The sequence below is a fragment of the Salvelinus namaycush genome, chromosome 7, assembly GCF_016432855.1.
Source record: "Salvelinus namaycush isolate Seneca chromosome 7, SaNama_1.0, whole genome shotgun sequence".
Lineage (NCBI taxonomy): Eukaryota > Metazoa > Chordata > Actinopteri > Salmoniformes > Salmonidae > Salvelinus > Salvelinus namaycush.
The window spans coordinates 1,556,358-1,572,482 of NC_052313.1; the positions used below are offsets into that span (position 1 = coordinate 1,556,358).

At 42.7% G+C, this 16,125-nt stretch overlaps 1 protein-coding gene across 1 annotated transcript in view; it reads left to right on the plus strand.

Moving 5' to 3' along the window:
- The window catches only part of LOC120050271 (collagen alpha-1(V) chain-like), a 165,752-nt gene that overhangs the window by 125,199 nt on the left and 24,428 nt on the right, over positions 1-16,125 (plus strand). The window contains exons 33-34 of the mRNA XM_038996849.1: positions 632-685; positions 10,699-10,752. Of these exons, the coding sequence (XP_038852777.1) occupies positions 632-685; positions 10,699-10,752 (108 nt within the window). The remainder of the gene's footprint in view (positions 1-631; positions 686-10,698; positions 10,753-16,125) is intronic.

Below are 16,125 nucleotides of genomic sequence, written 5' to 3' on the forward strand. Positions count from 1 at the left end.
GAATTAAGTAAAGTGTTCAGTATTATATAAAGTGTGTGGTATCAGAGTATGGTATTGTGTAAGGTATCAGAGTAAGGTATTTTGAAGTGTCATTTGAAGGTAAAGTAAAATAAGGTTTTGTAATGTTTCAGTGAAGTTCAACTTTAAAATCATTTTTAATTCTCTGAAATAACAATGGAGAGTTCCACTATAAACCAAATTACGCAGCTGAATAAATGTGTTAATTCCTATCTGCTCAGAGTTGTATTCTCCACTTTCTCATTTGTGTTGTTCAAATATTTGTTTAAGTAAACCCGAAATGTGCTGTGATTGCATCTAATTAACTTTGAGATAATTGGATGAAGCTGATTGTGAAAACCGACACGATATTTCAGACTCCGGTGTCTAACTCCAACTCGTAGAGATCAGTTAAACCTTTTGGAATTCATACCTGTCGAATGTCAATATGTAGTCACATATTCCTCTATTTGTTAGGATATTGGACAATCCATTGCAGATTTCAAATACTAATCCTCTATATCACGTCACTATACCTTTATTCACAACAGACTGTGTTCAATTTTTTTTGCAAAGACTCGTAAACTCTCGTTCCTCGTCTCTTCTTCTATTTTGTACGTCTTCTGTCCTCTAGGGTCCCCCTGGTCCATCTGGTGAATCTGGTCCCCCTGGTCCCCCCGGCAAGAGAGTAAGTCTCAGCATCTTCATCATCGTGTTCATCATCATCACAACCAACACACCACAGACGTCAATATCACTTTGACTCATATCAGATAAAATATTGAACAATATAGTACGTTATATTGTGTGTTTTTACTATTTGCATTGCCCCCCCTTTTTACACTGCTGCTACTCTCTGTTGTTATCATCTATGCATAGTCACTTTAATAACTCTACCTACATGTACATATTACCTCGACTAACCGGTGCCCCCGCACATTGACTCTGTACCGGTACCCCCTTATATATAGTCTCGCTATTGTTATTTTACCGCAGCTCTTTAATTACTTCTTACTTTTATCTCTTATTCATATATTTTTTTTAACTGCATTGTTGGTTAGGGGCTTGTAAGTAAGCATTTCCCTTTAAGGCCTGTTGTATTCGGCGCATGTGACTAATACAATTTGGATTTGATTTAATGGTAACTCATTGATCCCGTTTTGGCCTAGATTTTTTGGACCGAGTCCCATTGTCCCATATCCAACACCTACTGACACACAGTTCTATGTATTGCATTCATCTTGTTTTTAAACTAGACATAGAAATGCACCCAGTCATTGTTGATTAAACCCAGAGTCATCAGGTGAGAATTCTTTACTCTAAACAATCCATCCATGTAACGGCTTTCGTTGGTGGAAGGAGAGGAGGACCAAAATGCAGCGTGGTACGTATCCATAATATCGTTTAATCGAGAATGAATACAAAAAGAACAAGAGAATAAATGAAAACCGACACAGTCCCGTATGGTGCAAACACTGAAACGGAAAATAACCACCCACAAAACACAATAGAAAACAGGCTACCTAAATATGGCTCCCAATCAGACACAACGACTGACACCTGCCTCTGATTGAGAACCATACTAGGCCAAACACATAGAAATATAACATACAGAACAAAACATAGAAAAACAACATAGAATGCCCACCCCAACACACGCCCTGACCAAACTAAAATAAAGACATAAAAAAGGAACTAAGGTCAGAACGTGACAATCCAAACTATACAACAATCTCCCCCCCCCCCCCCCCCCCCCCCCCGACCCGGAGAAGTCTGAATGATTCATTATTATCAAAAGTGGGTGAGGAAAAGCTATTTGGGATTTGCAGGGCCACTGAGCCATCTCTACATGGAAATTAAAGATATCTCAAAACCCACTGAGCTGTCTCTACATGGAAATTAAAGATATCTCAAAACCCACTGAGCCGTGTCTACATGGAAATTAAAGATATCTCAAAACTCACTGAGCCGTCTCTACATGGAAATTAAAGATATCTCAAAACCCACTGAGCTGTCTCTACATGGAAATTAAAGATATCTCAAACCCACTGAGCCGTCTCTACATGGAAATTAAAGATATCTCAAAACCCACTGAGCTGTCTCTACATGGAAATTAAAGATATCTCAAACCCACTGAGCTGTCTCTACATGGAAATTAAAGATATCTCAAACCCACTGAGCCGTCTCTACATGGAAATTAAAGATATCTCAAACCCACTGAGCCGTCTCTACATGGAAATTAAAGATATCTCAAACCCACTGAGCCGTCTCTACATGGAAAATAAAGATATCTTAAAACCTCATCGAACATCTCATTCCAATATCATGGGCATTAATATGGAGGTGTTCCCCCCTTTGCTGCTATAACAGCCTCCACTCTTCTGGGAAGGCTTTCCACTAGATGTTGGAACATTCCTGCGAGAACTTGCTTCCATTCAGCCACAAGAGTATTAGTGAGGTTGGGCATGGATGTTGGGCGATTAGGCCTGGCTCGCAGTCGTTGTTCCAATTCATCCCAAAAGCATTCGATGGGGTTGAGGTCAGACCACTCAAGTTCTTCCACACCGATCTCGACAATCCATTTCTGTATGGACTTCGCTTTGTGCACAGGTGCATTGTCATGCTGAAACAGGAAAGGGCCTTCCCCAAACTGTTGCCACAAAGTTGTAAGCACAGAATCGCCTAGAAGGTCAAGGTGCCTAGTTCAAACCATGTAAAACAGCCCCAGACCATTATTCCTCCTCCACCAAACTTTACAGTTGCCACTATGTATTGGGGCAGGTAGCGTTCTCCTCGCATCCGAAAAATCCAGATTCATCTGTTGGACTGCCAGATGGTGAAGCGTGATTCATCACTCCGGAGAACGCGTTTCCATTGCTCTAGAGTCCAATGGCGGCAACTTTTACACCACTCTAGCCGATGCTTGGCATTGCATATATTAATCTTACGCTTGTGTGTGGCTGCTCAGCCATGGAAACTTGTGAAGCTCCAGACAAACAGTTATTGTGCTGATGTTGCTTCCAGAGGCATTTTCGAATTTGGTAGAGTGTTGCAACTGAGGACAGACGCACTTCGTGCTTCAGCATTCACCGGTCCCGTTCTGTGAGCTCGTGTGGCCTACCACTCCTCAGCTGAGCAGTTATTGCTCCTAGACGTTTCCACTTCACAATAACAGCACTTACAGTGGTCAGAAATTTGACTAACTGACTTTGTTGGAAATGTGGCATCCTATGACGGTGCCACGTTGAAAGTCAATGAGCTCTTCAATAAGGCCATTCTACTGCCAATGTTACTATGGAGATTGTACGGCTGTGTGCTAGATTTTAGACTCCTGTCTGCAACGGGTGTAGCTGAAGTAGCCCTGAAATAGCCAAATCCACTCATTTGAAGTGGTGTCCACATACTTTTGTATATATGGTATATCAATTTCATAGTCATGGCACGCTTTGTGAAATACTGTAGCTTCTGTTGACTTTTGTCTGTGAGGAAAATAGGAGGGAAAAGCACCATGACCAAAACGAATTTACTGTCTAGAGAGAGAGAGAAATCTCCCCTGACACACTGTTGATCTGGGCTACTTTGACTGACAGCCATGGAATAACGCTAGAAGAACAGAAAGGGAGGGGTATGATGTGGGTATTTTCAGGACATAGACCCCTATCTGTCCCTCCTCGGGGCCTGTCTACAGGAATCTACAACTGAATGCCTTCAACTGAAATGTGTCTTCTGCATTTCACCCAACCCCTCTGAATCAGAGAGGTGCAGGGGGGCTGCCTTAATCGACATCCACGTCTTACAGTGCCTGGGGAACAGTGGGTTAACTGCCTTGCTCAGGGCCAGAACGGCAGATTTTTATACTGTCAGCTCAGGGATTCGAGACACGAACCTTTCGGTTACTGGCCCAACGCTCTAACCACTAGGCTACCTGCCGATTGTATGGTTGTTGTGTAGTGAGATGTCATTACTCAGATGTCTTGGGGTAACATTAGATTGTATGGTTGTAGTGTAGTGACATGTCATTACGGAGGCAGGTCAGCCGTCACCAACTCAGTTCACCGGTAAAAATGGACTTTCCTGACATTTTGGTCTCTGAGGCAAAGATAGCGATGTAGCTTGCATTTAAATATTTTTTTGTTATGATGATGACCCTTTTCCAAAGAGGAACATCATGTCTGACTTCACTGTATAAAGTTGCTACCATGTACAGTGCATTCGGAAAGAATTCAGACCCCTTGACCTTCTCCGCATTTTGTTACGTTACAGTCTTAATCTAAAATGTATTTAAATAAATAAAATCCTCAGCAATCTACACACAATACCCCATAATGACAAAGTTAAAACAGGTTGTTAGACATTTTTGCAAATGTATTAAAAGTAGAAAACAAAAATACCTTATTTACATAAGTATTCAGAGCCTTTGCTATGAGACTCGAAGTTGAGCTCAGGTGCTTCCTGTTTCCATTGATCATCCTTGAGATGTTTCTACAACTTGATTGGAGTCCACCTGTAGTAAATGCAATTGATTGGACATGATTTGGAAAGGCACACACCTGTCTGTATAAGGTCCCACAGTTGACAGTGCATGTCAGAGCAAAAACCAAGTCATGAGGTAGAAGGAATTGTCCGTAGAGCTTTGAGACAGGATTATGGCGAGGCACAGATCTGGGGAAGTGTAAAAAAAAAAATATGCTGCATTGAAGGTCCCCAAGAACACAGTGGCCTCCATCATTCTTAAATGGAAGAAGTTAGGAACCACCAAGACGCTTCCTAAAGCTGGCTGGCCGGCCAAACTGAGCAATCAGGGGGAGAAGGGCCTTAGTCAGGGAGGTGACCAAGAACTCGATGGCCACTCTGACAGAGCTTTAGAGTTCCTCTGTGGAGATAGGAGAACCTTCCAGAAGGCCAACCATCTCTGCAGCACTCCACCAATCAGGCATTTATGGTAGAGTGGCCAGACAGAAGCCACTCCTCAGTAAAAGGCACATGACAGCCCGCTTAGAGTTTGCCAAAAGCCACCTAAAGACTCTCAGACCATGAGAAACAAGATTTTCTGGTATGATGAAACCAAGATTGAATTCTTTGGCATGAATGCCAAGCGTCACGTCTGGAGGAAGCGTGGCACCATTCCTACAGTGCAACATGGTGGTGGCAGCATCATGCTGTGGGGATGTTTTTCAGCGGCAGGGACTGGGAGACTAGTCAGGATCGAGGGAAAGATGAACGGAGAAAAGTACAGAGATCCTTGATGAAAACCTGCTCCAGAGTGCTCAGGACCTCAGACTGGGGCGAAGGTTCACCTTGCTACAGGACCACGACCCTAAGCACACAGCCAAGACAATGCAGGAATGGCTTCAGGACAAGTCTCTGAATGTCCTTGAGTGGCCCAGCCAGAGCCCGAACTTTAACCCGATTTCTGGAGAGACCTGAAAATACCTGTGCAGCGACGCTCCCCATCAAACCTGACAGAGCATGAGAGGATCTGCAGAGAAGAATGGGAGAAACGCCCCAAAATACAGGTGTGCCAAGCTTGTAGCGTCATAACCAAGAAGACTCACGGATCTTAATCACTGCCAAAGGTGCTTCGACAAAGTACTGAGTAAAGTACTGCTTTGTCATTATTGGGTATTGTGTGTAGATTGATGATTATTTATTGTTTTAAATACATTTTGGAATGAGGATGTAACGTAACAACATGTGGGAAAAGTCAAGGGTCTCAAAACTTTCCGAAGGCACTGTAAATTCCCTTTGACATTCCCTGGGAATGTGTAACATCATTCATGGTAGGCTAATATTAGTTGAAAGCACCCGACATTAGTGAATCCCAAATGGTGCATGAACTTCCTTTTTGATGGATGTTAAATTCTTTCTTTAAAAGAAAAGTGGCAATTATTGTCCCACATTTCTCAAAGAAATCGCTATCTTCTGCAACAGCTTTATGACACAGGCCAATAGCTTAAAATAGCTGCAATTTACAGCAGACACAAAAACCGTCAATTGCTTTTGCAATGTGCTCGACGGAATTTACATTCAGAGTATTTAGCATCATATCAACATGCAGCTTCTAATGGCCAAGGGATTATGTTAGGAAAACGGCTATTTCATCATCATAGTTATTTTATCTGCTTCCCCCCCAAAAAATGTTTAACTAGAACGATTTCTGCAACTCCCAGGCATTCTGCTCCCCTGAATCAGTCATTTGGGGGTAGAGTTGTTTTGCATTTAACGTTGCAGGGTGTTTTTGCTTCCTCAGCAGTTTACCTATAGCAATTTGAAATGAAGCTGAAATCTCTCTCCAGCTCCTTCAGGCACTGTCTCAATCCATTTAGCACCAGAGACATTCTTTACTTATTTGAATCTTATTTGTTTTTATCATAAAGGTTTGATTTTTGTCTCAATATAGATATTTATCTGGAAAGACATACCATTTACAGTTTAGAGTAGTTCATTTGTTTTTAGACTGCTGTTGTATTTATACTACCCCAAGACAAGACAACAAACAGATCACAAATATTCCCAATACTATTTCATATGGTTGGAAGAGTTGGACAACTACAGTAGGTAGTCAGCAGTTTGGTGTTAACAGAAGTAGCATCAAGTTGGCCTATCGCTCACAACTCATCAAGTGACGGTGAAAGCAGAGAAACAAACCCGATGCTGCCCTGTTTCACCACATCTCTACATCAGTCATAACACACTGCCCTGTTGGCCACATCTCTACATCAGTCATAACACACAGCCCTGTTGGCCACATCTCTACATCAGTCATAACACACAGCCCTGTTGGCCACATCTCTACATCAGTCATAACACACAGCCCTGTTGGCCACATCTCTACATCAGTCATAACACACAGCCCTGTTGGCCACATCTCTACATCAGTCATAACACACAGCCCTGTTGGCCACATCTCTACATCAGTCATAACACACAGCCCTGTTGGCCACATCTCTACATCAGTCATAACACACAGCCCTGTTGGCCACATCTCTACATCAGTCATAACACACAGCCCTGTTGGCCACATCTCTACATCAGTCATAACACACAGCCCTGTTGGCCACATCTCTACATCAGTCATAACACACAGCCCTGTTGGCCACATCTCTACATCAGTCATAACACACAGCCCTGTTGGCCACATCTCTACATCAGTCATAACACACAGCCCTGTTGGCCACATCTCTACATCAGTCATAACACACAGCCCTGTTGGCCACATCTCTACATCAGTCATAACACACAGCCCTGTTGGCCACATCTCTACATCAGTCATAACACACAGCCCTGTTGGCCACATCTCTACATCAGTCATAACACACAGCCCTGTTGGCCACATCTCTACATCAGTCATAACACACAGCCCTGTTGGCCACATCTCTACATCAGTCATAACACACAGCCCTGTTGGCCACATCTCTACATCAGTCATAACACACAGCCCTGTTGGCCACATCTCTACATCAGTCATAACACACAGCCCTGTTGGCCACATCTCTACATCAGTCATAACACACAGCCCTGTTGGCCACATCTCTACATCAGTCATAACACACAGCCCTGTTGGCCACATCTCTACATCAGTCATAACACACAGCCCTGTTGGCCACATCTCTACATCAGTCATAACACACAGCCCTGTTGGCCACATCTCTACATCAGTCATAACACACAGCCCTGTTGGCCACATCTCTACATCAGTCATAACACACAGCCCTGTTGGCCACATCTCTACATCAGTCATAACACACAGCCCTGTTGGCCACATCTCTACATCAGTCATAACACACAGCCCTGTTGGCCACATCTCTACATCAGTCATAACACACAGCCCTGTTGGCCACATCTCTACATCAGTCATAACACACAGCCCTGTTGGCCACATCTCTACATCAGTCATAACACACAGCCCTGTTGGCCACATCTCTACATCAGTCATAACACACAGCCCTGTTGGCCACATCTCTACATCAGTCATAACACACAGCCCTGTTGGCCACATCTCTACATCAGTCATAACACACAGCCCTGTTGGCCACATCTCTACATCAGTCATAACACACAGCCCTGTTGGCCACATCTCTACATCAGTCATAACACACAGCCCTGTTGGCCACATCTCTACATCAGTCATAACACACAGCCCTGTTGGCCACATCTCTACATCAGTCATAACACACAGCCCTGTTGGCCACATCTCTACATCAGTCATAACACACAGCCCTGTTGGCCACATCTCTACATCAGTCATAACACACAGCCCTGTTGGCCACATCTCTACATCAGTCATAACACACAGCCCTGTTGGCCACATCTCTACATCAGTCATAACACACAGCCCTGTTGGCCACATCTCTACATCAGTCATAACACACAGCCCTGTTGGCCACATCTCTACATCAGTCATAACACACAGCCCTGTTGGCCACATCTCTACATCAGTCATAACACACAGCCCTGTTGGCCACATCTCTACATCAGTCATAACACACAGCCCTGTTGGCCACATCTCTACATCAGTCATAACACACAGCCCTGTTGGCCACATCTCTACATCAGTCATAACACACAGCCCTGTTGGCCACATCTCTACATCAGTCATAACACACAGCCCTGTTGGCCACATCTCTACATCAGTCATAACACACAGCCCTGTTGGCCACATCTCTACATCAGTCATAACACACAGCCCTGTTGGCCACATCTCTACATCAGTCATAACACACAGCCCTGTTGGCCACATCTCTACATCAGTCATAACACACAGCCCTGTTGGCCACATCTCTACATCAGTCATAACACACAGCCCTGTTGGCCACATCTCTACATCAGTCATAACACACAGCCCTGTTGGCCACATCTCTACATCAGTCATAACACACAGCCCTGTTGGCCACATCTCTACATCAGTCATAACACACAGCCCTGTTGGCCACATCTCTACATCAGTCATAACACACAGCCCTGTTGGCCACATCTCTACATCAGTCATAACACACAGCCCTGTTGGCCACATCTCTACATCAGTCATAACACACAGCCCTGTTGGCCACATCTCTACATCAGTCATAACACACAGCCCTGTTGGCCACATCTCTACATCAGTCATAACACACAGCCCTGTTGGCCACATCTCTACATCAGTCATAACACACAGCCCTGCTGTCATCTCTACATGGGAACTCAGTCAAAACACACAGCCCTGCTGTCATTTCTACATAGGAACTCAGTCAAAACACACAGCCCTGCTGTCATTTCTACATGGGAACTCAGTCAAAACACACAGCCCTGCTGTCATTTCTACATGGGAACTCAGTCAAAACACACAGCCCTGCTGTCATCTCTACATGGGAACTCAGTCAAAACACACAGCCCTGCTGTCATCTCTACATGGGAACTCAGTCAAAACACACAGCCCTGCTGTCATTTCTACATAGGAACTCAGTCAAAACACACAGCCCTGCTGTCATTTCTACATGGGAACTCAGTCAAAACACACAGCCCTGCTGTCATCTCTACATGGGAACTCAGTCAAAACACACAGCCCTGCTGTCATTTCTACATGGGAACTCAGTCAAAACACACAGCCCTGCTGTCATCTCTACATGGGAACTCAGTCAAAACACACAGCCCTGCTGTCATCTCTACATGGGAACTCAGTCAAAACACACAGCCCTGCTGTCATCTCTACATAGGAACTCAGTCAAAACACTTAACCCTGCTGCCATCTCTACATGGGGACTCAGTCAAAACACATATTCCTGCTGCCATCCCTGCTTTACCATGCTGTCTGATCAGAGAAGTGTGCCTCTCTGTGGACTGCATGGGGTTTTGATATGAGGACCCCTTTTATAGTTGAAAGAGACTGCCTTAGGCTGAGAGGTGGCCAGAAAGAACAGATCACCAGGAAACCCTTGAAGTGATCGGAGACTAGAGAGGTGTGTGTGTGTGTGTGTGTGTGTGTGTGTGTGTGTGTGTGTGTGTGTGTGTGTGTGTGTGTGTGTGTGTGTGTGTGTGTGTGTGTGTGTGTGTGTGTGTGTGTGTGTGTGTGTGTGTGTGTGTGTGTGTGTGTGTAACCAGTTCTGTTATATGGGTATGAAGCATGTCCACACTCCCTTTCAGTCAAACAGATTTTCTTTGCAGATGTGTGGGTAGATTGAGGTGTACTTTTCAAGGAGATTTGATCAAGACTCTGTTTTTCATCCGTGTTGGATTGATTGTAGATGTTCCCGGGGGGGGGGAATACTGAAACTACTAGATATGAACTGGTTAATGGATTTATCACTGTCATTTTCAACCCCTAATTCAGGAATGAAATATTTTAGAGGTTGTGTTATGGTCCTGTGTGACTCAGTTGGTAGCGCATGGAACACTTGCAACTCCAGGGTCTTGGGTTCAATTCCTTCGGGGGACCGGTGTCGAAAATGTTTGCACTCACTACTTAGTACTGTAAGTCGCTCTGGATAAGAGCATCTGTTGAAGGACTAAAATGTCAATATTACTATGTCTAGTATTTGTTTATTTTTCATCTTCAAGTTCAGCCACGTAAACCCTCACAATGTTGTTGTTGACTGCACATGCAGACATGCACAGACTAATAAACAAACACTCACAAACATTATTAATGCGCATGCATGCACACACACACACACACACGAACACACTGCTGTGTGATACTAAAGCATGTCTTCTCATCTTCCCCAGGGCCCCCCAGGATCTGCCGGTACAGAGGGTAGACAAGGAGAGAAGGGCACCAAGGTAACCTACAAAATCAATTCAGCCTTTACCCAGAGAGCAGCAAGAACTCCAGACTCCACAGCAAACCCCCATGCCCCATGCCCCCACTTCCCTGTTCCCTCACCCTTCACCCTCCACCCTCCACCCTCACCCCTCTTCCCTCTCCACTCATCCCTCCCCACTCATCCCTCATCCCTGTCCCCTCTTCCCTTTTCCTTTAATCTCTCTCCCCTCCTCCCAAATTAAAACACACAACCCCCAGGAAGTCGGGGGAGTTTGAAGGTTTTCCACTCAAGATCAGATTGAAATGTATGGACTCACACAGCCTATTTTAGCTTAGATTCAGTTTGTGTGTTTTTAATGTGTTTACTATGTGTTGTACCTTAATTTGTCGAAACGTACTGTGCTGTATCTAGCTCTGACATGTCACAAGTCTGTTTGCCAGTTGTCTCTAGGCCTCTCCCACTCTGCTATGGTTGAGACTGGGCATTGTTGTTTCACATCAATCACAGAGTCCCATTGTTATCTAAACCCTCTAGATGTTATCTATGCTGCTCTGTGAACATAAGACTAGGCTATAGTCACCTGAAGCTCAACGCAGTAGAAGGAATGTCTCATTGACACTACGCACGACAAGGACGTGAAATGCATAAGAACCCAGTCTATCATCTGTTGTTAGGGGTTAGATCATTATGAACACATAAAGAGACCCAGAACACATAAAGAGACCCAGAACGCATGAAGAGATCTAGAACACATAAAGAGATCTAGAACACGTAAAGAGATCCAGAACACATAAAGAGATCTAGAACACGTAAAGAGATCCAGAACACGTAAAGAGATCTAGAACACGTAAAGAGACACAGAACACATAAAGAGATCCAGAACACATAAAGAGACCCAGAACACATAAAGAGATCCAGAACACATAAAGAGATCCAGAACACATAAAGAGATCCAGAACACATAAAGAGACCCAGAACACATATAGAGATCTAGAACACATAAAGCGATCTAGAACACATAAAGAGATCTAGAACACATAAAGAGATCTAGAACACATAAAGAGACCCAGAACACATGAAGAGATCTAGAACACATGAAGAGATCTAGAACACGTAAAGAGATCTAGAACACGTAAAGAGACCCAGAACACATAAAGAGACCCAGAACACATAAAGAGATCCAGAACACATAAAGAGACCCAGAACACATAAAGAGATCCAGAACACATAAAGAGATCCAGAACACATAAAGAGACCCAGAACACATAAAGAGATCTAGAACACGTAAAGCGATCTAGAACACATAAAGAGATCTAGAACACATAAAGAGATCTAGAACACATAAAGAGACCCAGAACACATAAAGAGATCCAGAACACATGAAGAGATCTAGAACACATGAAGAGATCTAGAACACGTAAAGAGATCCAGAACACATAAAGAGATCTAGAACACATAGAGAGACCCAGAACACATAGAGAGATCCAGAACACATGAAGAGATCCAGAACACATGAAGAGATCCAGAACACATATAGAGATCCAGAACACATAAAGAGATCTAGAACACATATAGAGATCCAGAACACGTAAAGAGATCCAGAACACATAAAGAGACCCAGAACACATAAGGAGACCCAGAACACATAAAGAGATCAAGAACACATAGAGAGACCCAGAACACATAGAGAGACCCAGAACACATGAAGAGATCTAGAACACATGAAGAGATCCAGAACACATATAGAGATCCAGAACACATGAAGAGATCCAGAACACATATAGAGATCTAGAACACATAAAGAGATCTAGAACACATAAAGAGACCCAGAACACATAAAGAGACCCAGAACACATGAAGAGATCCAGAACACATAAAGAGTCCCAGAACACATAGAGACCCAGAACACATGAAGAGATCCAGAACACATGAAGAGATCCAGAACACATGAAGAGATCCAGAACACATGAAGAGATCCAGAACACATATAGAGATCCAGAACACATATAGAGATCCAGAACACATAAAGAGATCTAGAACACATATAGAGATCCAGAACACGTAAAGAGATCTAGAAAACGTAAAGAGATCCAGAACACATAAAGAGATCTAGAACACGTAAAGAGATCCAGAACACATAAAGAGATCCAGAACACATATAGAGATCTAGAACACATAAAGAGATCTAGAACACATGAAGAGATCCAGAACACATAAAGAGACCCAGAACACATAAAGAGATCCAGAACACATAAAGAGACCCAGAACACATGAAGAGATCTAGAACACATAAAGAGATCTAGAACACATAAAGAGATCTAGAACACATAAAGAGATCTAGAACACATAAAGACATCCAGAACACGTAAAGAGATCCAGAACACGTAAAGAGATCTAGAACACGTAAAGAGATCCAGAACACATAAAGAGATCTAGAACACGTAAAGAGATCCAGAACACGTAAAGAGATCTAGAACACGTAAAGAGACCCAGAACACATAAAGAGATCCAGAACACATAAAGAGACCCAGAACACATAAAGAGATCCAGAACACATAAAGAGATCCAGAACACATAAAGAGATCCAGAACACATAAAGAGACCCAGAACACATATAGAGATCTAGAACACATAAAGCGATCTAGAACACATAAAGAGATCTAGAACACATAAAGAGATCTAGAACACATAAAGAGATCTAGAACACATAAAGAGACCCAGAACACATGAAGAGATCTAGAACACATGAAGAGATCTAGAACACGTAAAGAGATCTAGAACACGTAAAGAGACCCAGAACACATAAAGAGACCCAGAACACATAAAGAGATCCAGAACACATAAAGAGACCCAGAACACATAAAGAGATCCAGAACACATAAAGAGATCCAGAACACATAAAGAGACCCAGAACACATAAAGAGATCTAGAACACGTAAAGCGATCTAGAACACATAAAGAGATCTAGAACACATAAAGAGATCTAGAACACATAAAGAGACCCAGAACACATAAAGAGATCCAGAACACATGAAGAGATCTAGAACACATGAAGAGATCTAGAACACGTAAAGAGATCCAGAACACATAAAGAGATCTAGAACACATAGAGAGACCCAGAACACATAGAGAGATCCAGAACACATGAAGAGATCCAGAACACATGAAGAGATCCAGAACACATATAGAGATCCAGAACACATAAAGAGATCTAGAACACATATAGAGATCCAGAACACGTAAAGAGATCCAGAACACATAAAGAGACCCAGAACACATAAAGAGACCCAGAACACATAAAGAGATCAAGAACACATAGAGAGACCCAGAACACATAGAGAGACCCAGAACACATGAAGAGATCTAGAACACATGAAGAGATCCAGAACACATATAGAGATCCAGAACACATGAAGAGATCCAGAACACATATAGAGATCTAGAACACATAAAGAGATCTAGAACACATAAAGAGACCCAGAACACATAAAGAGACCCAGAACACATGAAGAGATCCAGAACACATAAAGAGTCCCAGAACACATAGAGACCCAGAACACATGAAGAGATCCAGAACACATGAAGAGATCCAGAACACATATAGAGATCCAGAACACATGAAGAGATCCAGAACACATATAGAGATCCAGAACACATATAGAGATCCAGAACACATAAAGAGATCTAGAACACATATAGAGATCCAGAACACGTAAAGAGATCTAGAAAACGTAAAGAGATCCAGAACACATAAAGAGATCTAGAACATGTAAAGAGATCCAGAACACATAAAGAGATCCAGAACACATATAGAGATCTAGAACACATAAAGAGATCTAGAACACATGAAGAGATCCAGAACACATAAAGAGACCCAGAACACATAAAGAGATCCAGAACACATAAAGAGACCCAGAACACATGAAGAGATCTAGAACACATAAAGAGATCTAGAACACATAAAGAGATCTAGAACACATAAAGAGATCTAGAACACATAAAGAGATCCAGAACACGTAAAGAGATCCAGAACACGTAAAGAGATCCAGAACACGTAAAGAGATCCAGAACACGTAAAGAGATCCAGAACACGTAAAGAGATCCAGAACACATAGAGAGACCCAGAACACATAGAGAGATCCAGAACACATAGAGAGACCCAGAACACATAGAGAGACCCAGAACACATGAAGAGATCCAGAACACATAAAGAGATCCAGAACACATAAAGAGATCCAGAACACATGAAGAGATCTAGAACACATAGAGAGACCCAGAACACATAGAGAGATCCAGAACACATGAAGAGATCCAGAACACATGAAGAGTTCCAGAACACATATAGAGATCCAGAACACATGAAGAGATCTAGAACACATATAGAGATCCAGAACACGTAAAGAGATCCAGAACACATAAAGAGATCCAGAACACATAAAGAGACCCAGAACACATAAAGAGATCAAGAACACATAGAGAGACCCAGAACACATAGAGAGACCCAGAACACATGAAGAGATCTAGAACACATGAAGAGATCCAGAACACATATAGAGATCCAGAACACATGAAGAGATCCAGAACACATATAGAGATCTAGAACACATAAAGAGATCTAGAACACATAAAGAGACCCAGAACACATAAAGAGACCCAGAACACATGAAGAGATCCAGAACACATAAAGAGTCCCAGAACACATAGAGACCCAGAACACATGAAGAGATCCAGAACACATGAAGAGATCCAGAACACATATAGAGATCCAGAACACATGAAGAGATCCAGAACACATATAGAGATCCAGAACACATATAGAGATCCAGAACACATAAAGAGATCTAGAACACATATAGAGATCCAGAACACGTAAAGAGATCTAGAAAACGTAAAGAGATCCAGAACACATAAAGAGATCTAGAACACGTAAAGAGATCCAGAACACATAAAGAGATCCAGAACACATATAGAGATCTAGAACACATAAAGAGATCTAGAACACATGAAGAGATCCAGAACACATAAAGAGACCCAGAACACATAAAGAGATCCAGAACACATAAAGAGACCCAGAACACATGAAGAGATCTAGAACACATAAAGAGATCTAGAACACATAAAGAGATCTAGAACACATAAAGAGATCCAGAACACGTAAAGAGATCCAGAACACGTAAAGAGATCCAGAACACGTAAAGAGATCCAGAACACATAGAGAGACCCAGAACACATAGAGAGATCCAGAACACATAGAGAGACCCAGAACACATAGAGAGACCCAGAACACATGAAGAGATCCAGAACACATAAAGAGATCCAGAACACATAAAGAGATCCAGAACACGTAAAGAGATCCAGAACACGTAAAGAGATCCAGAACACATGAAGA